Here is a 27698-nt window from a genome sequence, read left to right as displayed (position 1 = left end):
CACTGGCAGCAGCAGGATTTGCTTCTCAGCAGAACTTTCAGTGCTTGCCCATCCTGGCTGAAAGCAGCTCCATGACACTAATGAGAGCCAAATCCAGCAACTCCAGCTTTCATCCATGAGCTCACCTAAGCATGAGCAACTCTTACTTCACCATTTCAGTCCCAGTAAGTTTAATGAGCACCTGAGGTCGGACCGGGGCTCTGAGTCACCTCTTGGGCAGATTTTCCTGGGGCTGCTTCACTTGTGGGGGCTTGAAGGGGTCACACCCAGCTGGGTCCTGTCTGCTCCTGCCTCCCCACAGAGTTTAAACCCTACAGGAGGCAGAGCAGGCTCTCCAGCTGCCAGAGCTTTCAGCCCAGGGTATTTAGCACAAATGCGATGCTTTAACTCGCTGTGCCGCGTGTGAATTGCGCTGCACACAAAGCCGAGAGGGAACGAGAATTGGAGCCCTGAGCAATTAACATGTCTCTGTTCCTAAAAGGGCATCAGGGACGGATGGAGAGGTTTTTAGCTCTAGCTCAGCCTGGGTATAAGCCTCTCCAACTGCAGGTCAAAATCCCTGTGCAGAAGTGGCTGAGTTTCACAATTAGTCTGAAGCGTGTTCGGAGTGATAAGGGGATCAAAATGCAAGTTCTTTCCTGCTCCCAGATTTCCTCTTTCACAGTCAATCAGTTCTACCCTGCCAGATCAACTCCCCACGCTGGAAGTCATCAATGCCATCAGTGCCAATTCCCAGAGAAATCTCAAGGCATTAACATCACCACCTCCTTCCACACAAAACCACTCACGGTGGTTTTAGGAATTTGCTGGGAGTGAGGGGAGCAGAACAAATCGGAGAGAGACAGCACAGATTTCTCCTGAAAGAGGAAATCCTGCCTAGTGCTGTGCAACCCCCTTCCAGCCACTGAGACGTGAATTTCAGGGCAGAGAGAAGCAAATAACTGAGCTGGGGAGAATGGAAATAGCAACTTTATTTGAGATCACACAAGATCCAAACAGCAGAAATTAACAATGTTAATTCAATTAATACCACGGCTCCTTTCACAATGGCTGGACAGACAATGAGCAGAACAATGAATGCCCTAATGAGCATCACTTGGTATTTCTCTCCAAACTCTTTATTTATCACTAAGACAGGTTTTTCCAAATATTCTGATTAAGCTGCCCTTGGCTGTCAACAAAGCTTGATGCCAAACTACAGAGACTTCCTTCAAGCTATCCTTCCCTTTTCCTACATCCACTCAAGGGCTTTGGTTCAGCTGTAGTGAAAAATTCCCCATTAGATTAAAATGCAGTGAGTCATCAGTAAAAGATAATAGCTGCAGGAAAGAAATACACTGTCAGACTGTCACAGTTCTCAGGCTGAGGGCTCTGAGTGACCAATCCACAGATGTGCCACGATAAGAACACTGCTGCCATCCTCACCTGCCTGCTGAATCAAGGTCACAGCAGCAAGGCAGCTGATGGACTGACCTGCTTTTGTCTTCTGTCCAATGAATTACTGCAGCCCGTGACAGGTTCCATGAAGATTTAATTTGTTTGCTTCAATTGGATTAATTTTAGATTAATTTGTCAATTTTCCACCTCTTCAGTCATCCCTGTGTTCACATGGCTACAAGTGCAGACAGAAACGTTCCCTACCTCTTCCTACACTGCTTTTTCCTCTCAAACCTTCTCTAAGCCCACAGAACTCATGCAGAGCTGCCTTGCTGCACCCCAACATGTTCATTAAATCATCTCAAATGTGTCTGACCCTGGGGCCACCAAACCCTCTGCAGGTGACTGGGGGTGGCTGATGTGAGTGCAGGGACACAAGTGCACAGGCAAAATGAGCCCACAGTGGCTGCTCTGGTGCAGTGAGGTTGCTGCTGGTCCTGTGGCAATCATGATTTCTGTCCTGACCTGGGCAGATGCTGGGAGCAGAGTGGGAGCAGAAGGGACCCAGCTCTCCCCTGAAGGAAGCAATGGTGGTGTTGGTTGGCCAGAAGGGCCAGGCAGGTCCCAAAACCAAGGGCAGGCAAAAGGTACAAAGCTCTTTTTTCTCTGCTCCTCTGCCCTCCACGGGATGGCAAAGGCAAACCCAGAGCCACAACATTTTAATTAAAGAGTTACCATCACTGCAGGCCTTGACCTGACCAGTTACACCCACAAAAATCAGTGAGAATATTCCCTAAACCCACACCCTGTCCACAGGCAGGGCCAGGCTGAGCCTGGCAGCCAGGAGATCACTGTGACCCTGCCAAGAGCACGTCCACACAGGCAGGGAGGGCACAGGGGCACGGTGACAAATTCCATAAGCCACCCGTGGCCCCAGGTCTTCCTTTAAATAGCCAGTAAGGGAAAGCAGGAGAGATGAACACTGAAGAGGAAAAACAAAAGCAGTAGGAGATTGATTTACAAGGCCCATTTTAGCAACTTAAGATGCAGCCAAATGCAGATAAGCACCTATCTCATTATATGTCCTCGTGTGTTTTTACAAATCTTTCCTACAACCTCAGGTGCCAACGTAACCTTGGTGATCCCTCAACTCACACTCCTACATTTTTAATGTGCAGCCCAGATTTCCTGGGACAATTGATCTAAACCCAAAAAACTTGTATTTTTGTTAGGAGCCAATTCTGTTTCTGTTTTCTAATATTTTATGTCAACCCCAAATGATTTTATAGGGTATTTATTTCAGACCAAAGATTTTCTGTTCTTCCTGCTGCTGAATGCCCAGTGTGGTTTTGGGCTGATCTTTTCAGACACATGAATAACCATCCCATTTCATGCTGTCACTGCAATTATTTTTCTGGACTGGGACTTTCCAAATAAAAGGCTCATTATTTCTTTTGTCAGAGATGTATTGAGAACAGCTGTTCACATATGGCTGGGGGGGGTGGGGAGAGAAAATTTAGTCTTCTGATCACTCCATTGCTTAATGGCAAATTACACACTAAAAAAAATGAAATTAAACCACAGACAGAGCCAATGTGATGCTCTGCTGCTTCATAATACAGGCACTGAGGCAATGTCCAGGGCAGTCAGGTACAACAGACACACACAAAGTTCTACAGGATGTCATTTCAGTTGTAACTCATTCCACTCTTCTCAGCAACAGCAACCAGCTCAGTTAAATTACTTTGAAATTAAAAACATCCCCACCCAAAAAAATCCTAAGAGCTGTCACATGCTTTCATACAATAACCTTCAACTATTATCTCTTTCTGGCTTCCAATGCACCAGCTCAGCTGTTTTTTTACAAAGTGTACTGATGGCACGTAGTACTAACCACCAAATTAATGCTTCCTCTGGAGCCAGGCCATCTGCAGAGGCAAGAGCTGCAACTGGGAAGTAAAATGGATCAGAAGCCTTGAATTAAATCCTTGTTTCCTGCAGAGGTAATCTGTGCTGTTAAGACCAAGCAAAACAGTCCTGAGCCAGGAGACACAAGGAGTGTCTACAGAGTGTTTAATGACTCTGACACAGTGAATGGCCTCAGCTTTGGTCTGCAGGCTCTCTGGGTCAGACAAGGGCCAGCACAGCAGGACACTGGCCACCAGGCAGGACACTGGCCATTGGGCAGGACACTGGCCACCTGACAGGACACTGGCCATTGGGCAGGACACTGGCCATTAAACAGGACACTGGCCACCAGGCAGGACACTGGCCATTGGACAGGACACTGGCCATTAAACAGGACACTGGCCATTGGACAGGACACTGGCCATTGGATAGGACACTGGCCACCAGGCAGGACACTGGCCATTAGACAGGACACTGGCCATTGGCAGGACACTGGCCATTGGATAGGACACTGGCCATTGGATAGGACACTGGCCACCAGGCAGGACACTGGCCATTGGATAGGACACTGGCCATTGGATAGGACACTGGCCACCAGGCAGGACACTGGCCACCAGGCAGGACACTGGCCATTGGATAGGACACTGGCCATTGGCAGGACACTGGCCATTGGATAGGACACTGGCCATTGGATAGGACACTGGCCACCAGGCAGGACACTGGCCATTGGATAGGACACTGGCCATTGGATAGGACACTGGCCACCAGGCAGGACACTGGCCATTGGACAGGACACTGGCCATTAGACAGGACACTGGCCACCAGGCAGGACACTGGCCATTGGACAGGACACTGGCCATTGGCAGGACACTGGCCATTGGATAGGACACTGGCCATTGGATAGGACACTGGCCATTAGACAGGACACTGGCTATTGGCAGGACACTGGCCACCAGGCAGGACACTGGCCATTGGATAGGACACTGGCAAGAGGAAGAGCCCCCAGCAGCCACCTCTGAATCACACAAGGATGTGCCAGTGGCTGAAACCAACCTCCTTGGCTTTAGTCTGGGATAGCTGGAGGAGAGGTGCTCACACAGGTGGCCTTTGGAGGCCAGAGAAGGTCTATGCCTGTCTCTACACCAGGGTCTGCTGCCTCCAGGCAGTGTCTGAGCTGTCTTGAGACAAACAGACCTTGACAGTGACAGCACAATAGCAGCCAACACACAGAAGTCCAGGGTTCAGGCTGAAGATGCTGAAAAAAGGGCACTAAAGAAGCTCTTCTTTCCATGTTTCCTTCCTCTAAGAGTGGCAATTGATGTCCCCAAATGGGGATGGGAAAAATGTGATAGTTTAATGATGCTGTTTGTTAAACGTTTCTGATCCTACACAAAGCATAGTGAAAATCTAAGGAAGAAAAGGCCCCAGGCCAGGATCTGGTGTGGGATGTGTATCTGAGTGTGCAGCAGAGGAGGAATGGAGCCACAGCAGGGACAGCAGCAGCTCCTGGCTCAGGGCAGGGGCCCCATTGCCCCAGCTCAGCACCTCTGTGTGCTCCTGCAGAAGCCCCAGAGAACAGCTGGAGGTGTGCAGAGCTGGTTTCTGACACAGCCTCCCTCAACTGCTACTTCCTCTAAAAGAACCAATTTCAGTTTCTTTCCCTTTGTCCCCAGCCACACTGGTTTCCCCAAGGAGGTTTGCAGAGTCAGTGATGGGCATAGAAAGAGTTATGGAGAGATGAAGAAAAAAGCAAAACCACAGCCCTGTTACCAAGAGCTCCTTCCTGACCTCTGTCACTGCACAAGGCAGGACATCCACCACAGGATATTTTCCAAACTGGTACAAAAGCCCTTCCTGGTCCCAGAGCAGCAGGAATCAGCACAGTGACCCTGCCTGTGCTGCTGCCCAGTGCCCAGCAGGGAAGCAATGTGTACCAAGGTGCTTTCAATAAGAATGGTGCTTACAGAAAGCAGACACACAGATGTTTGCAGCTCAGAACAGTGCTGAAACAGCTGGTGCAGAAAGTGGAGCAGAGCAAGCTCTGACAGTGACTCTTTGCACACTGAGATTTGCAATCCCAGCTCCTGCTCTCACCTCCAACCACCAAGTGATGCTCAGCTTCTACCAGAGGCAGCTGCAGCACTTTGTGGCTTTCAGGGCAGTGTTTGTCACACAACAGGAATTTAAAATCAGGAAGTTTATTCTGATACCAAGGTTTTTAAAAATTTTAATTGCATTTTCTGAAGTTGTTTGCATTGATAGCAGCTCTTCTCCCCTCCAGTGAAATGAAAAAGGAGATGGAAGAGATCAGGAGGACTCTTCTTTTACTGACTTTGTTTCAGTAGAAATATTCCAACCAACTCTACTTCTATTTTCTTCCAGATGGGAAGGAAAGCTCCAACTTGACTGCTGGCACAAGGTTTGAGTCCTGACTATGTCTAGCAGGCCAGGTGAAGGTTTGTTGCACAGATGGAGGCTCCAAAACTTGCATCTCTTCCTTCCCCAACTGCAGCACCGAAATTCGTGGGTGGAGGAAGATCCTGTTCAGCTCTCAGCCAAGGACCAGGCACCTCGATTTGCCTTTTTTTTAAGCCTCCAACAGCTGTGCTCCAGAGGTGGGGCTTGAGGACAACTTCTGGCCCTGGTCTGCCAAGGAACAGCCCTGAGCAGGTGCATGGCAAGGGAAAGGGAAAGGAGGAAGAGGCAAAGGGAGCATGGAGCAGCTCTAAGGGATTCATCTCCCCTTTAAAGGCTAACAATAGGCCACAGCCTACCCCACAAGTGTCCTGTATTTAACTCATCCCTTACTGAGCTTATTTGCAAAATATGGAAGATTCCCCTTTTTTCAGCTTAGTTTGAACACCGTTTATAAAGCCTGTTTAGAACACTGATGTGGCTGCACTCTGGATTGCAATGTGTGCCTCCCCTGTTTGTCATCCTCATCCTACCCAGCCCAACTCATGTGCCTGTGCTCTGCCAAAACCCCTCTGCCTGTTCAGCCACTCCAGAAAAAGATTCCCTTTTCCACAGAATGGAGAAGAGAAAGTTCTGATGGGGTTCCTACCCAGAAAAAACATTGAAAATCAGCTCAGACAAAAAGAAAGACATGGACTGTATAAAGGCAAGGTGAGAAAATAAATGGGGAAGGCTCCCCTGCCTCTCCAGGTGTCTGGAGACAGTGGAGATGCTCAGTTATGTTGGCCAGGAGAGGAGACAGAGAACGTGGCACTCAGATCCTGAAGTCACTGACCTCCCAAGGGAACAATCAGCCACTGCCATGAACTTCCAAAGTGCTGAGCCCTGGGATTCCCTGGATTCCAGGTAATTGCTTTTCCCTTCTGATGCCCACTAAAAAGAGTTGAGTGGGAAGGAACTCCTGCAGTGCAGTGACCAGTTCTTCTGACACCAGCTACGACAGGACCTTTCCCAGTTCTGAGAATTTTCCCTGTTCTCAAGAACAGCTGGAAACGAGTGGTTGTGTTAATCTCAGTGAGACCCTACTGCCAGCATCTCAGCAGAGCAGCCTAAACCATCTTCATTTCATGGCTCCTTTCCAAGGACTGAAATACACTTTTCTCCTGTGATTGATCAGACCTGTCCTGCTCTCAGGTACATTCCTGGAGTTCTCCCCTTCCACTCAATAAAGCACAGCCAAGCCCGGGGACTCCCAGCCCCAGGGACAGGCACTGCTGTTCCACAGCCACTGCCTGAGGTGTCCCCTGGAACTGCCCCACCTTCAGAGGGCAGAGACTGCTCAACACAATTCCTGCTCAACACAATTCCTGCTCAACACAATTCCTGCTCAACATAATTCCTGCCCAACACAATTCCTCCACAGACCAGACACATAACTCTGAAAATACAGGTGAATCATAGCACTTGAATGTACAGTAACTGGCTGAGCGAGGAAGATTTTGTTATAATCCAGTATTAGTAAAAAATACTCCGTATCTCACCTCGCTTGGTGACATTGTTAACTAGCAGCAAATGTACGAGGAAAACCGAGACAAAAATCAAACGCCCTTTTGTGAAACTCATCAAAAGTCACGATCAGGTGAAGTCGAACACTCCTCAATTTATTTTCATTTTCCCCAGGCTTTGTTCCTCCCCTGAATGCTCCACAGCCGGCAGCTCAGCTTCTGCCACGTTTGAACCGCAACAGTTGCGGTTGTGCAACGCCACATCTGCGATTGTTCGCAGGGCTGTATTGTTCGAGCCCCGCTTTGCAATGACCTCCCTCCGCTCACGTTTCGCGTTCTTAAAAAAACCCCAGCAATCCTTCCAACTGCAGCTGCTTTGCTGCTGTGATTTTCAGAAGAATTTTCTAAGTATTTCGTTCTCAACGGTCTGTATGACCGCATCTTTCTAGCCACGACAACCGAGCAGGTTTTGCCCTGAAATTGCATTGCCCAACAAGGAGACCGTTGCTTATCGCAGGTTTTATCTGGTTTATAACCGAGAAACGCTGGGAGATTGTGCAAAGAGGGGAGAAAGAGCCCAAAGGACCTTAATCTAAGGGTGAGACAAAAAGAGCCGCTGGACTATGGACTTGAGAGAGTTGCACTCTGTGGAAACGCGGTCCCGCAGGACGGGGCGGGCGCGGGGAAGCAGCAGCGCTGTCCCGGTTCCCCCAAGTTCCCTCCCATCCTTTCCCCTCGCCCCGGCAGCAAGAAGGGCGGAAAGGGGCCAAAGCAACCGGGACGGAGCTTACCTGTGCACTTCCTTTTAAAGGTTTCATAGTCTACCCCTTGGTCTCCAGGGACGATTGTAGAGCCATTGTACTTAAACGTCACCCTGCGGGGAGGGAAAAGACAAGGGGAATAATACAGTTAAAGTCACCTTTCCGGATGGGGGAAAGGAAAGGGGATAACACATTTAAAAGTCTCCCTTTGGACCAGGGGAAGGGAAGGCGAAGAATACATTGAGCAGTCACAGTCTTTAGGAAAGGAAAGAGGAAATGGGGAAGAACAGACTGTAAAAAAAAAAAAAAAAATTATTTAGGAAGAGGGGAAGAGGAGAAGGGGCAAGGTCTGTAGAAATCGCCCTTTGGGGAGCGGGGACAGAGGACGGAGAATCCCCGCGCAGCGCTGCCCGTCCGGGTGCGATGCCGGGGGGCCACCTACCAGTTCACCTCGGTGGCATCGTCCCTGACGAGGTTGTACGCCTCCCTGCACGCGTCCTTGTCGATTTTGGTGGCCATGGGGGCGAAGGGCAGGGGGCGCAGCGCGGAGCGGCGCGGAGCTGGGGGGCAGCGCTGCTGCCGCACCGCGCCGAGCGAGCCCAGCCGAGCCCAGCCCAGCCGAGCCGAGCCGAGCCGAGCCCCGCCAGCCGCGGCCGGCCCGCCCCTCCGCCGCCGCCCCGCCAATGGCTCTGCCGGGCCCGGCCCGGCCCCTCCCGGCGCGGCGGGACCGCGGTGATGCAATAGCCCGGGCGGGGGGCGCGGGGGGACCGCGGGGCCCGGCCCCGAGCCGACCCGCCGCGGGGATGCTGTGCGCTGGGCTGGCAGCCCCCCGATGCTGCTGAGCGCCGGCAGGAGCAAGGAGGAGGAGGAGGAGGAGGAGGAGGAGGAGGAGGCGCCCGGGATGGAGCAGCCGGCAGCGGAGCGGCGGGGCCGGGGGCCGGGCCGGGAGCACGGGAGGTAGCGAGAGCGGAGCAGGTGAGCGGGGGGCGAGGGGCGGGCACGAGGATGGGGATGGGGGATGCGGATGGGATGCGGTTGGGGGCTCGGGGCTGTGCCCACGCCGCGGAGCGGCGGGGATCGAGCATCACCCGCATCCCAGCCCTAAGCGCGGCTCCGGCCTCGAACGGGGTGATTTTGGGCGCTGACAGCCGCTGGGCAGGGGTGTGCGGGCGCTGCGGCCCGGCTGTGTGTTTGTCCGTGTGTCTGTCCGTGAGTGTGTCCGTGCTCCCGCTGTGTGCGAGCGGCTCGCCCCGTTGCAATGCAGCGATCTCCCCCTGCCGGGCTCCCGGCGCTGCCCAGAACAATCCCGCATCCCCGCGGCTCCCTGCGCTCGGGAGATGCGGGGGGACAGGCAGAGGCTGCCTGGGAGGCTGCGCTTCGCTCCCACAGAAATAGAGACGGGTCTCTGCTTTGCAGAGCCCGGCTGGAAATAAACAGCACCAGGTGATGTCGTGCCCAAGGACTGGAGTTCTACAAACCGGTCCATAGGCGTTTTAGTGGGTTTCTACCCGAAACCCGTGTGGTTGGGTTTGCAATTTAATAAAAACTACATTCTTTGATAAAAAGCATCACATTTCGTTTCTTTCAAAGTTTGCAGGGGATTACGATTGCTTGTTTCACATCAGTGCTGTCCGTGTGAAGGCTGAGCAGTAGCATCCTCATTACCCCAGGGTTACTGAGTGCTGTCAGACATCTCGGGGGACAAGACCTCCAGAGCAGCCCTGGCTGCCAGGGACCCTTTAGTGCCCCTCAGCCCCAGCCCAGCCCGCAGCTCCTTCCAGCTGCATCCCCGTCCCTGGCTGCCGGGAGGCTCCCGGAGCTCCGGGACCAGCACGGGCATTGCTGCAGTGCATCTCTGATCCGATGAGGTCATAGGGAACAAGGAAATATCTCTGAAGTCAGGACAAGTGTAGGACACCGGGTGAATCACACTCGGTATCTGTAGGCTGCAGGCTCTAGATGATAATATAATCACACATTAATACTTCTGGATTTATATTGATTGTCTTTGCTTTTAGGAACACTTTCATTTTTCAAAAGCCTTTGTGCTGACCATCATCTGCTCTTAAATGTATTTTTTGTAGTCTGAGTTTATCATCCATTGGCACTTGCTGCTGTTTATACCTGTAACACTGCTCCTTGTCCTTGTCCTTGTCCTTGTCCCTTCAATTCCTGATCCTCAGCTCCTGCTGTTTCCTGGGGCAGAGGTGGGTGAGTCCAATGTCATCCCCTTAGGAGGGGAGAACCTCATCCTTGTGCAAGTGATCCAGTGCCTGGAGTGTTAATTCTCTTAATTAGAGACTTCATGTCTCACACTTTTCAATGCTGGATCCAAACATCAGAAATGCACATCTTCCTTGTAGGACCAAACATCTTCTCTTTGCTTCTCTTCCTTGTCTTTCTCACTTTTTCATGGACTTTTTTTTTTTTTTTTTTTTTTTTTTATGCATAGAGGGATAAGCATTGTGCTCAGTTTCATCAGGCTGTAACAGGAGTGAGGAAATTACCTACTATTTTGACTTTGGTGAGCTCTGATTTGCTTTTCATATGGCAATTTTGAGGCCTCCAGAACACAGGGCTTTTCATCCTGTAGGGAAAATGTCACTGGCCTGGCAGAAATACCCATTCATGCCACAGGAGTCCTTGGAGAGGAAGCACAAGAGAAAGTGAGGACTTAAGGACCTCCTCAAAAAACAACTCTAGCAGGAATGAAGTCTTGGGAGTCTGGGCTGATCTTCAGCTGCCTAGACTGTAGCATGAGGTTCAGAAGGGGTGTCAGAATATTTGGAGGGAGCCTTTATCTTAAAATACACCCCTGCAAGTGCCTTGTTCCTGTGTCTTTTTGCCATCCCCCCCTCTTTTTGTTTCTCCAGTCTTTCTATATGCCTGTCCCCAATCCTGCTTCTCCATCCCCATCTTTCCTGTGCAGAAGCAGAGAAAGGAATGGAGAGAACAATGCTCTCCTTCAGGAAGAGACTGCCCTGAATGTTCAGATCACAGTTACCATTGAGATTGTCAATTTACAGGTCACAAGTAACATTGGGATTGTCAATTTACAGACACAGCACTGGGTCTGGCAACAAAGTGAGATTTCACTCAGACAGTTGAGGGTCTCATGATCTCAAAGGCTGCAGGAGAGACCAAAGCTGGCAAAACTCCTTTCCATCTCCAGATTGAATAGATGAGTACAAGCCCATCATCCCCTCAGGTCTCCTGGGGTGTCCCAGGAGCTGGCTGGGTGCTGCTGCCCCAGCCCTGGAGCCGTGTCCTGCACTGGAGGGGCAGGTGGAGGTGCTGGCACCAGGCAGCCGTGTCACACTCCCCTGGTGTCACACTCCCCTGGTGGCACACTCCACTGGTGGCACACTCCACTGGTGTCACACTCCCCTGGTGTCACACTCCCCTGGTGGCACACTCCCCTGGTGTCACACTCCCCTGGTGGCACACTCCCCTGGTGTCACACCCTGCACATCACCCTCTGCCAGCCCCAGCATCCCCAGCACCCCCGGGGACACGTGTCCAAGCTGGGCTGTCCTTGGTGAGAGCAGATGGACACACAGCCAGCCCTCTGCTGTCCCAGCCATCACCCTGCTGTCCCAGGAGTGCTGGGCTGCAAAAGGGTTTCCCTTGGAGTGTTGTGAGGGGACCATTGCACTGAAACTGGACCAGCTGGGTCTGGGAAGTGTCTGTGCTTCTGATGCCCCCCACCAAGGCAGGGAATCTTCAGCTGCTGCTCACCAGCATGTGGGTTTCTTAATTTTAAGCCTCCTGGGCCATAAATGAATGAGGAAAAGTCCCACAGAAGCAGGGAAAGCCCCAGTGGGGAGGTGAATTTCCGAGGTCAGGTAGTGTCATGCCAGGTAAGCAAGAGGAGATGGTGATGGGGTTTCTGGCAGCACCTCCCACACTCTCTGCACAGTTTATCACCCCTGTACAAAGGAAACATCGCGTTCCCTGCAGCCAGTGCCCCTGGCACGGCTATCCATGTCTGCCTTGCCTCAGGCCCTGCCAGCACCATCCCTGACCCGGCAGGAACAGCCCCGAGCTCTCGGGGTGTGTCCGAGCATCCCGGGACAGGGAACAGCCCCCATCTCCCGGGATGTGTCCGAGCATCCCGGGGCAGGGAACAGCCCCGATCTCCCGGGATGTGTCGGAGCATCCCGGGGCAGGAACGGCCCCCATCTCCCGGGATGTGTCGGGAGCATCCCGGGGCAGGGAACAGCCCCGATCTCCCGGGATGTGTCGGAGCATCCCGGGGCAGGAACGGCCTCGATCTCCCGGGATGTGTCCGAGCATCCCGGGGCAGGAACAGCCCCGAGCTCCCGGGATGTGTCGGAGCATCCCGGGGCAGGAACGGCCTCGATCTCCCGGGATGTGTCCGAGCATCCCGGGGCAGGGAACAGCCCCGATCTCCCGGGATGTGTCGGAGCATCCCGGGGCAGGAACAGCCCCCATCTCCCGGGATGTGTCGGAGCATCCCGGGGCAGGAACGGCCTCGATCTCCCGGGGTGTGTCCGAGCATCCTGGGACAGGAACAGCCCCGATCTCCCGGAATGTGTCCGAGCATCCCGGGACAGGAACAGGCCCGATCTCCCGGGATGCGCTGTTTGAGCATTCCGGGACAGGAACAGCCCCGATCTCCCGGGATGTGTCCGAGCATCCCGGGACAGGAACAGCCCCGATCTCCCGGGATGTGTCGGAGTATCCCGGGACAGGAACAGCCCCGATCTCCCGGGATGTGTCGGAGTATCCCGGGACAGGAACAGCCCCGATCTCCCGGGATGTGTCGGAGCATCCCGGGACAGGAACGGCCCCGATCTCCCGGGATGTGTCCGAGCATCCTCGGCGCTGGTTCTCTCCCGCGGGGGATCCCATCCCGCCCCGCTCCGCCCCGGCGCCTCCCCCGCCGCTCCCTCCCCGCTCCGGTCCCGCCCCGCCGGCGTTTCCTGCCCGGGGCGCGGGGCGAGGGGCGGCTGCAGCCTCCCGGAATTTGTCACGGCTTTGTTTTCCCCGCTGTTTTCTCCCGGATTTTCCCCGCGGCCGATGCCGGCTGGCAGCGGGGCCGGGGCCGGTCGCTCACCGGGGGGCTCCGGCCGGCCCCGGGCAGCGCCAAAGGCGGAGCGGCGCCGCTGCCGCCGCTGGATGGGCTGTGCCCAACTTGTTGACACAACCGACCTGTGACAACAGCGGGGAGCAGCACCGAGGAGGGAAAAATAATCTTTTTGAAGGCGGGCGTTTCCGAGGGTGCCGGTGTGGGAATTGGGAACGTTCCCCGTTCGGCACAAGATGCGTGCGAGCGCTCAGGAGGGGCTGGCGAGGCGCTGAACATCTCCCTGTGCCTTTGTTGCAGAAGTGCTGCGGATCATGGAGGGAACCCGGCAGAGCAGGATCTGCCGCCCGCACAAGATCAGCGAATCCTCGAAGGTTCGTGCGATTTGTGTCTCTTACAAAATAAAAAAAAACAACCAGAAACCTGCTATGGAAACAGCGAGGGTGGTGGGGGTAGACGGTCTTCTCTGGGAGGGATGTGAGTGTTCTGAGCTTTTCAAAAGAGGGATGGAAATGGTGGTTTACCTGCACGAGTATTTTTGGTAGAAGTTGCTGCCTAGCGATTAAGGGAAAAAAAAGGAAAAGCAGCAGCAAATGGATATCTGCTCGTCATGACTCATAACTTAGAAACCCACATCATTGCAGCACAGTAGTTTCTCTAAACTAAAAATTCAGTTATGAAATGTGATGTGTTTATTTTTTATACTGATCCATCTTGTAAAATCCAAGCTCGTTACCAAAGCAAAGCTGGGATTACTCTTTAGATTCAATCTTTGTTTTGTAAAAGATGGAAATCTTGATCCTGCAAACTGTGGTTAGCCCAGTGAACTCACAGAACCCGGGCTGCTTCCTGAGATTTGTGGGGTCCATTTTCTTTGTATCAAATCTCTGTCTGCACAAATACATTGTTTTTATTTGTGAATTCACGGAAATCCATCTCAGGCAGCTCTTCATGCAGGTCCTCAGGATGACTTATAAAATGTAAATAACAGCTGTAATTATTATGTTCACTTTGTTTCATGCCAGTGCAAGCTGCGTTTGTGCTGTAGTTACAGGAATTGCAGAACAGGTACCTTGTAATACCAGAAAAAAAGCTGGAAAAGAGAAACTTCTCAGTTCCTTCATCTTTCTTACTAAAGCTGAATGAGCCAGATCTAATTTTCTTTTGCAGTGGTGATGAGCAGCAGTGCTGCATTAACAGTCTGAGAGAAATTAGATCTTTGAATCCAAGAGAAGCTGAAATTCTGCTCTAACACAATTGATGAAAGATAAATAGGACTAATTTCTAAATGCAACCCTAGCAATATAATCTTTCCCTCAATGCTGATCCTGTCTGCCACTTAAATGGTTTAGTCTGAATGTAATGATAATTCATCACATTAAAAATTAATTAACTTGACAGCATTGTTTTATTTGCTTGCTTAGATGGCAGCTGTCACTATCTGTTAAACTTAGAATTAGATAATGCTAAGGCTGCTCTGCAGAGTATAAATAGCTTGAGAAAGATGTTCAAGTTCAGTATAAAATTAGTCTTGGTTTTGAAATGTGCAGCTCTCAGCTCCTGAACAAATGAACTCACTGAAATATGTTGCTGTGTTCTGAGTGTGGAATGGGCTCATGCCTGATTCCTGGAGCAGCAGCAGCTCCACATGGCAACAAGGATTTCAGGAGAGTGAGTTGCCAGGCGGATCTGAGGGCAGGATTACGCTGCTGACTCAACACCCAGCTCAGCAGAGAGGGATCTCTGGCAAATCTTATATTCTGCTGTAATCTTGTTATGCACGCTGGTGGTATTAGGGAATATTAGAGAGAAATGATCAGCCAGTTCCCAGGGATGAGAGGGACAATGGGTTTGGTTCAGTCCAAGGATTTGGTTCAATCCTATCCCCCGTGAGTCAGATTCAGAGAGGGTGCTGCAAGTTGTTGTTTCTTGTCTGTTCATCTGCCACCATCAACTACCCCTGATTACAGCTGCCACAAAAGTCTGGTTTATCCTTTGCCACATTTATTCTTCTCCCCCTCTCTTTCAGCCTCTGGTTTCTGCTTAGGCTCCACTTTTCCCAACACAGATAAAAAGCTTTACAGTCCTTAAACCTCAATTTATTTTGCTATTTTTTTTTTTTCTGTTACAGATCTCTGACAGTTTTATTCCTCAGTGGAAGCCACTTAGTTGTCTATGCCATAGATCCCTTTTTAAGTTCATAGGTGTGAGGAGTATAAGGCAAATTAAAGAGTTTTGAAACTCTTTAAGGTCCAGAAACCTTTTAATTATTGAAGCCTCTTCCCTTAGACTGGTTTAACTCTGCACACTTGAATGTTCAGAGCCATTCCAACAGCAGGATTTTTGGCAGCTTGGGCTCCATTGTTTAGAAAAGTACATAAGGAAATAAAGAGAATCTGCTGAGATGTCACACTGAGAGCAGCACATTTGGCTCTTAATTTGGGTCTCAGAAAGTCCTTTTGGCTCTAGGAATCAAACCTTTTCCATTCAGGTGGGTAGAGAGGGTCCCACCGTGGTTTAACCACCCAGTAATGGCTTTTCCAGGCTGCTGTGATCCTGTGCTCTCTGCTTGGGCAGCCAGCAGAGCCACAGGTAATTGGCATTTCTAGGAGGAACAACAGTTTGGTGCTGAAGGGAAGGGGGAGTGTCTGGGAGACTTGAAGAGACCTCAGGTCACCTGTGTGACCTTGTCAGGTGTCACCTCTGGGAATGCAGCCTGGGGGTTTGGGACAGGGCTGTTCAGAGCTGCCTCAGGTGGGACACAGGGATGTGCTTCCTTCCACCCCTTTTTGGCTCCTCTTACAAGTTCTTACAGGCTCTGCCTGGTCTGGATTTGGTAATTAAAGTATTTGGTATTTGCATTTAACCTGGCTTTTATTAAGAGGCATCACAAGGTACCTGACTGTGCCATCACACATTTAATTCCTCCAGAGGCTGGTCCTCAAACTTCTCTTGTCATTTTGGACTGACCAGCCCTGTTCAGTTCGTGCTCTGCAGGACATTTGAGGGATAACAAAATGTTTCCATCTTGGTTCATCCTGAGGCTGGTGATGTGAGTCTGTGACAAAATAGACAAATGCTGGTCACCTCCAAAGCTCAGTGACACATCCAGAGCTGGTGGTTAGAATGTGAGGACCAGAGGGATCCCAGAAGGGCTCTTAATGGATGTATCCTGAGGGCATTTTCCCTCTTCTTTAAAAGGAAAATATCTACTCCTATTCATTTAAACAAAACCTACCTCAGCTTCTGGAAGCGAGGAGAAGCCTTGTGGGAATCAGTTCTCCACATGTGTGGCTTTGCACATAAATAAACAGCTATTACTTCTGAGTGCAGTGTGTGTGCCTGGAATAATGTGGGAAGAAAGAGAGGGATTTTACCCTAACAGGCTTAGAAATGCAGAGTTCTGGAAAGATTTAAGAGGGGGCAGCTGTCAAGCAAGCAGTAACCCAAACAATACATGGGCTGAATGAAAATTCAGAGTGCTGCTGTATGTGTGCTTCCCACTCTAAATGCTCTGTGAGTAGCTTAGCTGGGAGAATTCTGTAAGGAGTCATTTGGGGGACAAGGAAGAAAGGAAATGTCAGCAAGATGTCTCCAAGACAATGAGTGGAAGAGTTTCAGAAAATTGTGCCTGTATAACTCATCAGGGAGGAGGTTTCAATGCAGCATTGTGGGGGAAGGAAGAGTAAATTATACAAAAAGAAGAGTAGGAAGCAGCAAAAATCTCCATAGACCTTTCCAAGTGAAGGTGAGGAGCTCAGGCTCCTACTGTGTCACTTGCCAACCATTTCACATCAGAATTTATTACAAATGCAAATGTGCAGCACAAAAAAAAAGCTGTGTCTGACTGCACTTAGTGGGACAACACATTTCACCCTGGAGCTGCCAGCTGCCTGATGCTGTGCGTGTTTTCCAGGTGTACAGGTGGGATGACCACTCCAGCCTGGTGCTGCAGAGCCTGAACGAGCAGAGGCACCGGGGGCTCTTCTGTGACATCGTGCTGGTGGTGGACGAGCAGAGAGTCCCGGCCCACCGCAACCTGCTGGCCGTGTGCAGCGACTACTTCAACTCCATGTTCACCATCGGCATGAGGGAGGCTCACCAGAAGGAGGTGGAGCTTTTTGGAGCCTCCTACATCGGCCTCAAGGCCGTGGTGGATTTCCTGTACGGCAGCGAGCTGTCTCTGGACGGAGGGAACATCGACTACGTGCTGGAGACAGCTCACCTGCTGCAGATCTGGAAGGTGGTGGACTTCTGCTGCGAGTACCTGGAGAACGAGGTGAGCGAGGAGAACTACCTGTACCTGCAGGAGCTGGCCTCCATCTACAACCTGAAGCGCCTGGACTCCTACATCGACTCCTTCATCCTGCAGAACTTCGGCACGCTCTCCTTCACCCCCGACTTCCTGCAGAACATCTCCCTGCAGAAGCTGTGCCAGTACCTGGACAGCAGCGACGTGCAGCAGGAGTGCGAGCACGACCTGCTGCAGGCTGCCCTGCAGTGGCTGACGCAGTACCCGGAGCGGGAGAACGAGGCTTACCAGGTGCTGGACAACATCCACTTCCCCCTGATCCCCAAGAGCGACCTGCTGCACCGCGTGAAGCCGGCGGTGTGCTCGCTGCTGCCCAAGGAGGCAAACTGCGAGGGTTTCATCGAGGAGGCCGTGAGCTACCACAACAGCGTGGCAGCGCAGCCCGTGCTGCAGAGCAAGCGCACGGCGCTGCGCACCCGCGAGCAGCGGCTGCTCTTCGTGGGCGGGGAGGTGTCGGAGCGCTGCCTGGAGCTCTGCGATGACACCTGCTTCCTGGACGCCAGGAAGGGACAGTGGGTGGCAGAGACGCCTCTGCCAGCCCGCAGGAGCCACCACTGCGTCGCGGTCTTGGGAGGTTTCATCTTCATAGCCGGGGGCAGCTTTTCCCGGGACAATGGAGGGGATGCGGCGTCCAATCTCCTATATAGGTATGATCCCCGCTGTAACCAGTGGATAAAGGTGAGGCTTGAGCTGTATTATTTCTCTGTTCAACGTCCTTTGTGTTCAGAGTGTTTTCTCCTTGTTAGAATTTTCAACATGGCAGCACTTCCAAATGAAAAGTCAAGTTAGTTAAGTTGAAGGAGCTATTCGAGTTCGTTGTAGGAATGGTTAAATTATACAAAGAGCAAAACGGTTTGGGGCAGATTTTCAGCTTCATTTGGGATTTGGGCATCTCATCTGAGAAACTCCTGATCAGCATCCACCTGCAATTCTTTAGATGCAGGAATGGACTGAGAGGTGATGGCTTGGTTCATCTTCCTCAAGCAGTAGCACATATGAATCAAAAGTGGGTGTGATGTAAAAAGGAAACGTCTCTGAGAATTGTCAAGTGTCTCTGTGCTAAATGTCCTTCAGAACAAGCTCTTCACTCCCAGTCCTGCCACAAAACCCTTCATCTATGTGGGTCACTGTATCAGCCACTGTTCCTGTATGGACCAGCCATGGGTCCTGTATGGACCAGTTATGGTTTCCATATGAACCCATCATGATTCCTCTATGAATCAGTCATCCTGGATGGTTCATTTGTGGTTTTCAGTGATTCCAATGTCTGTTTCTTGCAGAGTTTGTGAAGCAGTTCCTATAAACACAAACATTTATAGAGTAACCTGTCTCTTAGATGTTTCCTGTTTCCCCCTTGTTTGAAAACGGACGCTACTGCAAAAAAACAGAAGTTTTATGTGAATATAATGGCCAAAACCAGAATGTCTCCTTACCAAATAAAGGGGAATGAGCAGCTGCCCCATCCTCAGACATGAACAGCCCTTAAGTCCCTCACTCAGCAGGCAGTGGGAGATGCCAGCAGGTTGTTTTCTTTGCCAGGTTGCCTCCATGAGACAGCGGCGAGTAGATTTCTACCTGGGAGCCATCACTGACATGCTGGTGGCTGTTGGAGGCAGGAATGAAAACGGGGCCCTGTCTTCAGTTGAGACCTACAGCCCTCAGAAGGACTCCTGGACCTACATAGCAGGACTGCCCAGGTAACTGAGCTGCTTGGGGCTCCCCTGTGTTTGCAGAGTGCTTGTGTGACTTTAGCTGATGAATGGGAACCCTGGAAGGGAGGGAAGGGGATGTAAAACCAATGTGGCATCAGCCATGTCAAACCACAGCAGAACTGGGACCTGAGCAGGCAGTGTGCCAGGGAGGTGTTATTTTTCATCCCAGGGTACATCTGGAGGCTGGGAGGGAGAGCTCTGATCATTTCATTCTGCAATTCCTACAAAGCTTTTCCTGAGGCCACTCAGAGTTGAATATTTTTCAGAAGCACTTTTTACATCTTGCTCAAAGGGGTTTGCCAATTTTTTGGCCTTACTTTGTCACTTTGGTGTGATGATTTTTCTTGTAGGGTGTCTCTCAGTGTTGGGCTAAACACATTTACCTGTACTGGAAATACAGAACCCTGACAAATGTGAGCTCTCTCTCTCTGTCTGAGTTAAAACTTGGCTGTTCTGCTTTTGAGAGGTTTCAGCCCTGCAGCTCTTGTGATGACAAACAGGGCATTGCTTGAATCAACATCAGAGCAGTGACTTTGTAGGGACAGCAGGGCATTTCATTGCTAACAGTGACTCAGATTCAGTGGTGTTTCACACTTGTGACAATCACAGGGGCCTTGCATGGATGGTGTTCCCATGATGTCTGAAAGCTCAGCAGCAGTGCTGCCTCTCCCAGTGCCACCACAGACACACTCTGCAGTTTGCTTTGAGGGTTTTTCCCTGGTCCCTGAGCTGCAGAGCTGCAGAGCCAGAGGCAGCCAGTGAAGGCACAGAAGCTGTTGCCCAGTTCTATTTTGGGCAGGTGCTGCAATGCAAGGCTGATCCAGGCTAACAGCTGTTAGCTGAGTGCTCTTCACAAGCAGGATGCTTTTTATTTCTGCTCACGCAGGCAGATCCAGCAGCTGGGGCTGAGCACCACAGTCCTTGCTGGGAAGCTGTGTAGGAGAGTATCTTCAGGTCCTAAACCCTTCTCTTAACTGGGGTCACCTGTGAGGTGTACCCTGTAGGGATATTTTTACTCATAAATGATCCTGGGGAAGTTCACACTGTTGGCTTAATCCACCCAGACTCTCTAGAAAGGGGCAGTTTGTCTGAATATTTCAACTGCTACCTGTGTGCTGGCTTTGGGAATTCTGCAGCTGCAGCATTTAAAGTGAACTTTGACTTGTGGGTGTTAATTTTTATTAGATTGCCTGGCTGGTCTGCTTGGATGAGGCAAAAGTCCCCCTTAGGGGACAGACCCCTCTTACTCTACAGGATGAATTATTCCTGCATCCAAATAAATGATTTTGCATCTTCTCTTCCTGTTGCTCTCTCCTTGTGTGGTGAGCTAGACAGCTTCCCACTTCTCCATGCAGCTGCTATTTTACATATTTAAGTCTTTTGTTAGATCTTAGTGGACTCTTGGCACCTTTGGATTTCTTGTCTTTTCAGCCCTTTTTTTTCCCTTTGGTGCTGGGCAGTGAATTGTTTGTGTGTTTCTGCACAGAAGGAATAAGGCAAGAAGAACTTCATGCAGGTTGCAAAAGGCACAGGAACCTTTCTGGCACTGCTGGAGCTGGGGGAGCAGTGGCTCTGGCAGATTTGGGGCTGCTGAAAAGGGTCTGGGCAGCTCTTCCTTGAGGTACTTCAGGGAGAGCTGTAGGAACAAGTCCAGAGGAGGCACCAGGATGATCAGAGGGATGGAGCACCTCTCCTAAGAGGAAAGCTGGGAGAATTGGGATTGTTCAATTTGGAAAAGAGAAGCTTCAGGGTGACCTAACTGTGGCTCTCCAGTGCCTGAAGGGAGCCCACAGGAGAGAGGGAGAGAGACTTTACAAGGGCCTGGAATGCCAGGACAAGGGGAACAGCTTCCCATGGCCAGAGGACAGGGTTACATCAGGTATTAGGAAAGAATTCTTTGCTGTGAGATGGTGAGGCCCTGGTACAGGTTGCCCAGAGAAGCTGTGACTGCCCCATCCCTGTGAGTGTGTGATTTACTGTAGTGGAGAAAGGATGAGAGAGGATTCAAGACTAAAAGCATTCTAACTATAGTTCCTGATGCCTGCTCTAGTTTTCCCTTCATCACACTCCTCAACTGATCTGTTTTCCTCCTCACCACATTTTTTGTTCCTCAAACACATTTAAGTTCCTGTTTCACTCAAATAACATCTCCCCCAGCCCTACTTTAGCAGCAAGACTTTTCATGTAGAGGAAACCAGAAGCTCCAGTCCTGATTAGGCAACATATCCCAACAAAAATGCCTCTTTTCCTGTGTTTTTCTGTCTTCTTCCCTCTGAAGAGAGCAGGTGTTTTGGTTCTCTTGGGAGCATGACCACCACAAGCAGGCTTTTTGGTGCCATTCCTGACTGCCCCAAGCCAGCAGCTGCCTGGGATTCTGTTCCCTGCAGTGACAGGCTCATGTTGAGGTCATTCTGGGGTGTGGGCATGTGTTGTTCCACTCGAGCTGTGTGGGGAGGGACCCTCAGAGGTTGTTTGTTAAGCATAGAAGCTGAACATCCAGAAAATGGGTTTGTTTTGTTGCTTCCCAAGGGTTAGAGCTTGCCACATGTGGGGATTTGCAGGGGAAAGGCAGTGGGCACAAGTGCCAGTGCTAAATTCCATGTCCATGTTGCTGTTTGCAGTTTCGCTCCTGTAAGGAAGAGCTTTGCAGGCTCTTTATCCCCTCTTACCCCATCTCCTTCCCACCCTATATGGTCAAAACAACACGTTGTTTTCCCTAAGCACTCTCTTGGAAGGAGCTGAGCTGTTTTGACTGAACTAAGTCTTGCTGGAGAAGCAAGCAGCCTCTCGGGGCAGATGCTTCGCAGTGAAAACTTCAGCCAAGTTGTCTAAAGGGTGGACCTGGTCCAAGCCTGCTACAAGGGAATTCATTTTGCCTGACGCTCATTAGGGTCCTTGGTTGTGGGATACCTTTCCCTTTCTTCAGAGAGGTCCTGTATTTTTTTTTTTTTTTTGCTCTTTTTCCCAGAAACTGGGAGCAGTTTCTGTCAGAGTTTCTAGCCCGGCAGGGAGCAGCGGTGGCGGACGAGCTTGGCAGAGCAGGAGGTGGGGCAGTGTGTTCTCATCCTGCACAGACCATGAAAAGGTCTGCTGCATACAGCAGAGAAATTAATTGAGTGGCCCTAGGTTAAAGTTTGGCAGAAGAACTGAAAGCTGTTGTGTGAGGAGCTGTGTTGGAACAGGTTGGAGTGATGGTATCTGCTCTGCCGGTTGGGTCATGAACGATCTCGCAGGGCTACAACAGGTGGACACCAAGATTCAGAGCAACCACAGCTCACCTGGACTTTGGCTGGAGTAGGGGATTCCCAAAGCTTTATTGAGTTTTGTGCTCTTCTGCCTTGGACAGTGAATGGCAGCTTTTCTGGTATCTGAATGGTGTTACTGGGTCAGGAACTAATTTTTCAGCACTGTACTTTGGTTAAGACATTGAAAATTGGTGCCAGGCTCCAGCAGATGTTAAAGTCAAATCTCCTTTCTCTTAATGCCTCTGCTTTGTTCTGGCCACTCTTATAGATAACACTGCCAAAATGCTCAATGCTGTCTGTTGGAGCATGTCTGGACCCACTCTATTGATGTGACCATTTAGTAATGCCCCTCTCTCAATCACAGGGCTTGTAGAAAGGATTTGTATTGATTGGTTTCAATTTATGCATCTATTTCATGCAGTTCCTATGAAAGTGCTGCTATTTCAGATGAGCTTTCAGAATTGAGGCAAAGTGAAACACCTCTGGTGCATTTCAGTGGGTAATTGTCCTATACTGGACAATAACAAATTGATGGTTGATTTGGTGCTTCAGATCTGATTGTTTCTGTCAAACCACTCTCTCAACTGCTGCTGTTCTCTGGACTCAGCCATTGACTGAGGCTAAAGAACCAGATCAGTGCTTTTTTCTGCAGCTGCCTTTGCTTGAGAGACAATGGCTATGGCTTGCTTACCTGTACAGAACTTCAGAGTAGGAGAATATTTAACCTGCTTCTCCAAAATGCAAGTTCTTATTAACTTAGGGTAATTTTTTCCCTGAATGGTGAATGTGTGATTGCCATCAGCAGCACAGTAACATCAGGCTCTGGGGTAGATTCCATGTCCTTGCATTGTCCTCTTCCTGACTCCTCCAGACTCCCTGGTACAGCAGAGCCTCCAGGCTGCTTGGTTTCATGTGAGTTTAAAGTCTGCTGCAGTTTGAAATGAGCTGAACTCAAGCTGTCCATTCCATCCCATCCCATCCCCAGACTGAGCATTTTTAAACCCATTCCTGTGTATGTAGAGAAACTCAGATGAGGCAGCTCAGAAACCACTGGAGATGGACAGTCCTGGTTCTTGTGTGGAAGAGATCTTGGACAAGGTGGAGCAGCATCTCTGGGCACTTCATCTCTGGCATCTCTGAGCACTTCATCTGCTGTGATATTTGTCAGGGGTGAAAGCCAGGGCTTCATGTGCTCAGGGTACATCGTGTCCATCAGAAGCACTGAGCGTGAATTAACTGCTTCCATCATGAGGCACATTGAGAACTGTGGAAATTTTTGAGTTGCCTTTTTGGATAAAGTCCGTAACTGTACCAAAGTTCTCTCCTTTTTTCTTCCTGTCTTTTCCCTGAGAGGCCAAGAAGCAGAACAGCTGTGAAGTCACCTCTGCAAGATCTCCAGGGCTGGTGCTCCAGCCCCTATAGTTGAACAGACTGTCCTGGTCACTCAGCATTATCAGCCAAGTGTGTCAGGGATTTTTCTGCTTCTTGTAGTAGGAACTTATTACAATATCTGATTCAGACAGGGATCAGAGGTTTTGGTACATCTAGAATAATAACCACCTTTAAGCTCATCTCAGAAGTGTTGTGCTTCCAGGGTAAATGTGGGGTTTCTTTTCTGGTCCATCTTTTCCCTTGGCACAGAAGCCCTGGCACTCAGGTGTGTGGAAGATGTTCTGATAGCATTTGTGTGGCTCACAGAAACCATTCTCCTGCACAATGAAAGCAGCTCAGGGTTCTCTGCACACGGAGCTCAGCGTGTTCAGGCAGGGTTCAAAGGCTGAAGCAATGCTAGCCCAGCTTTGTGTGCCAGGGAGGTTGTGTTGGCTCGAGTGCCTGACTACAAAGGATGGTGGTAGAGGCTGGTGAGTGCAGCATGATGAGTGCAGTGCTCTGTGCCCTGTGGGCATTGAATCCACTGGGCTCCTTGTGAGAGCCAATTTGCTGTGGCTGGTGCTGCACCTTTTGACACCCCAACTCCCCCAAAAGAGGAAAAAATGACATGTAGGAATGATATGTTCAAAGGAGCTGATGCTGTTCATCACACTGGCTGTCTACTCCTGAGAGCTCAAAGGGCAGGACTAGCCTAGTGTGAAGTTAAGAACAGCCTGGATATTTAGGTTTGTAGGGGCTTTATTACAGATGATCAAAGGGGGTTTCTCTCTGCCCTGTGGATGCAGCCAGCATGGTGTTGCTTCTACCATCTCATTTTCTCTTACTTCACCATGATCTGTGATGGACTGAGGTCTGCTGCCTTGTCCTGGGGTGACCAGAGAAGTTCCCTGCTGTGGGGCAGTGCTGATAGAGCAGACAGATGGCTCATGGAAAGGACACTGCCTGTCTTGGGACTGCAGGTGAACTGGGCAGAGAGAGCCCCTGGGTAAGAAATGTGACCAGTGATCCTGAAGCTGTGCAAGGACAAGGCAGCAGCAATTTTCTTCTTGGTATCTCTTGCTTTATCCCTGCTGATAAGTGTGAGAAGTGTCATGATTATTTCCTCTTTTTGTCACAGAAACCTTAACTGAGATGTGGAATTTTTTCCCTCTCTGGCCGAGCACTGGAGCAGGAAAATGGGAGTGAAGGTCATGCCAGTAGAGCAGGATGGACTATTTCTGTTGTGTGACACACTCTAGAGGATGCATTAAAAAGTGATTGTCATACCTTAGTGCTCTGTAGTGACCAGCTATGGAAAGGATGATTTAAAAGTGGTTGTCAGGCAGTGCAGGGTGAGGCCCTGGGAAGGAGAGGAGATCAGGGATTCTTCTGCCTTCAGTTACTTTTTTTTTGCTTCTTTAGCCCAGTCCCCACTGCATGCCTGTGTGTCCTGATAAAATCCATAAGCCCTGTTGCTGTCTGCCTGCCCCAGGTTTACCTACGGCCACGCTGGCACGGTCTACAAGGAATTCGTGTACATTTCGGGAGGCCACGATTACCAGATCGGCCCTTACAGGAAGAACCTGCTGTGCTACGACCACCGCACGGACGTGTGGGAGGAGAAGAGACCCATGATCACTGCCAGGGGCTGGCACAGCATGTGCACCCTGCAGGACAACATCTACTCCATCGGGGGCAGCGACGACAACATCGAGACCATGGCTCGCTTCGACATCCTCAGCGTGGAGTCCTACAGCCCCCAGTGCAACCAGTGGACCAGAGTGGCCCCTCTGCTGCAAGCCAACAGCGAGTCAGGGGTGGCAGTTTGGGAAGGCAAGATTTACATCCTCGGAGGTTACAGCTGGGAGGAAGCTGTCTTCTCCAAAACGGTGCAGGTTTATGATAAGGAGAAAAACAAGTGGTGCAAAGGAACGGATTTGCCCAAAGCCATCGCCGGAGTGTCGGCGTGCGTCTGCGCCCTGAAACCCAAAACAGAGGACAAAAAGAAAAAGATAAAAACAAAAAAGCATCCAGATCGAGGGAGATGACCACTCCTGGATGGCCACCCTCGGATGGTGGGCTCCAAAGGGACCTTGGGTTTAGACATTTCTATCTAACCTTTATTCTTTTTCTTTTTAAACAGGGTGGGGAGGGCGTCTTCTGAAGCCTCAGAAAATGTCCACTTGAATGTGATTTTTGGATTAAACTCGTGTTTAAGGTAAAAACAACAAAAGAAACCAAAAATTCCCCCCTTCTTGCTATACAAAGGGTAATGTGGACAGAGAGGTTCTGCTGCTCTCCTGAATGTTAAGGCTTAGGCTTTTCCTTCTGTGGCTCATGGCATTTCCACATACATCGTATTATATCAACATTTTAAGGAGGTTTTTAAAAACAACTTTTATACTTTTTTATACCACATTTTGCTAACTCAGTCTCTGGTTTGCCATGTATTACGTTGTTGACTATAGAAGCTGCTGCTCTGTGCTTGTGACCCCGTTGTTGGTGTCAGGAACCCCCCGTTTGATGATCTCTGGTCTCTGTGTGGCTTGGCCAGGACGTGGTGCAGCTGTTGGGGCAGCACTGGCATTCCCAGCATTGTCAGGCAGTCAGCTGGAACTGGGACCATTGTCACAATTCCAGCTTCCCCAGAGCCCAGCCATGCTCATAAACATGCTTTATTTCAGTGGCTGCTACTCTGCTGAGTGGATTTCAAGGGCTTTGGTTTAAACTTCAGCTGTTGATCATTGATGTTATTTTATTTTCCTCAGTCTTCCTCTCCCATCTCCCTTTCCATGTATTTCAGATTTGCCTTTTCTTCCATCTGGTGTATGTGCAGGTGATATCCTGCTACCCTCATTCTTTTGTCTTTTTTTTCCCCCCAACTACTTACCTCAATAATTGGAAAACACTAAGAAAACATTTTTGCACTTAATTTCATTTGGAACTCTGTTAAATCTAAGACCTACTACAAGCACACAAGTGTATGAAAGAGGTAACAATAAATTTCTGAAGTGCAAGGAAGTTATAGGTTGTTTCTTCAATACTAAGAAAACTAGTTGGGATTAATTTTCTAAAACTCTTTGAGGGGTTTTTTGGTGTTTCTTTTTTTAATTAAAAAAAAGCCTCAAGAGTCAGTCTTTCATTTGCATTAATGGATTTATTTTAAAGCCTTTGTATACTGCATGAGGTAATGCTTATTCATTTTTAGCCTAAAAATAAATTTAAAACAAATAAAAAAAAATCCAAACAAGACATTTTGGTTATGACAAACTCATTGACAAGTTTTTGGGGCTATTTTTTTTAAATATCTGAAATCCTTGCTATGTTGACTGACAACTACTTAACTTTTTGGGGGCATTTTCATGTATAAGTATAGAACAAACATTTCCAAGGAAATTTCAGCTTGTTTTTGTTTTTTTTTTTTTCTGTTACTGGGTTGCTTGTTACTATATCCCCTCTTTTAACGTGTTTATGTATTACATTAATGTCTGGGAACAATAAATCCAGTTTAGAATATTCTATTCATCACAGTCTGATGTCTTGTGTATTGATTTCACTGAGGGATGCTGTGGATCCAGATGTGGCTGATCGCCCCTGGATTTGGGATGCTGTGGATCCAGATGTGGCTGATCACCCCAGGATTTGGGATGTTGTGGATCCAGATGTGGCTGATCACCCCTGGATTTGGGATGCTGTGGATCCAGATGTGGCTGATCGCCCCAGGATTTGGGATGCTGTGGATCCAGATGTGGCTGATCGCCCCTGGATTTGGGATGCTGTGGATCCAGATGTGGCTGATCAACCCTCGATTTGGGATGTTGTGGATCCAGATGTGGCTGATTGCCCCAGGATTTGGGATGCTGTGGATCCAGATGTGGCTGATCACCCCTGGATTTGGGATGCTGTGGATCCAGATGTGGCTGATCCCTCAGGAAGTGTCAGCAGACAGCACAGGGAGCTGGGAGATCACCCTCGCTCCCCAGCTCTGCACAGCTTTGGGGAATTGGTGTGCTGGAATTCCTGAAAAATGAAAGGGAGAATT

At 50.0% G+C, this 27698-nt stretch overlaps 2 protein-coding genes across 3 annotated transcripts in view; one reads left to right on the top strand and one right to left on the bottom strand.

Annotated features, from left to right (window-relative positions):
* The window catches only part of COTL1 (coactosin like F-actin binding protein 1), a 346092-nt gene that overhangs the window by 11840 nt on the left and 306554 nt on the right, over positions 1-27698 (bottom strand). The window contains exons 2-3 of one of the 2 annotated variants that reach the window (XM_079316053.1): positions 8409-8533; positions 7997-8079 (exon numbers count right to left, since the gene is read on the bottom strand). In XM_079316053.1, coding sequence (XP_079172179.1) covers positions 7997-8079; positions 8409-8485 — 160 coding nt within the window. In that variant the 5' untranslated portion in view covers positions 8486-8533. Of the gene's footprint in view, positions 1-7996; positions 8080-8408; positions 8625-27698 lie in introns of those variants that run through there. The other variant, XM_079316052.1, reaches the window with a different exon arrangement.
* Positions 8741-27186, top strand: KLHL36 (kelch like family member 36). Its single transcript, XM_079315979.1, has 5 exons — positions 8741-8941; positions 13317-13390; positions 16933-18006; positions 18868-19025; positions 25149-27186. The coding sequence occupies exons 2-5, from the start codon at positions 13331-13333 to the stop codon at positions 25702-25704; spliced, it is 1848 nt and encodes a 615-aa protein (XP_079172105.1). The 5' UTR covers positions 8741-8941; positions 13317-13330; the 3' UTR covers positions 25705-27186.

This window comes from Erithacus rubecula (assembly GCF_903797595.1).
Source record: "Erithacus rubecula genome assembly, chromosome: 12".
NCBI classification, from domain to species: domain Eukaryota; kingdom Metazoa; phylum Chordata; class Aves; order Passeriformes; family Muscicapidae; genus Erithacus; species Erithacus rubecula.
This window is presented reverse-complemented; position numbering and strand designations above follow the sequence as displayed.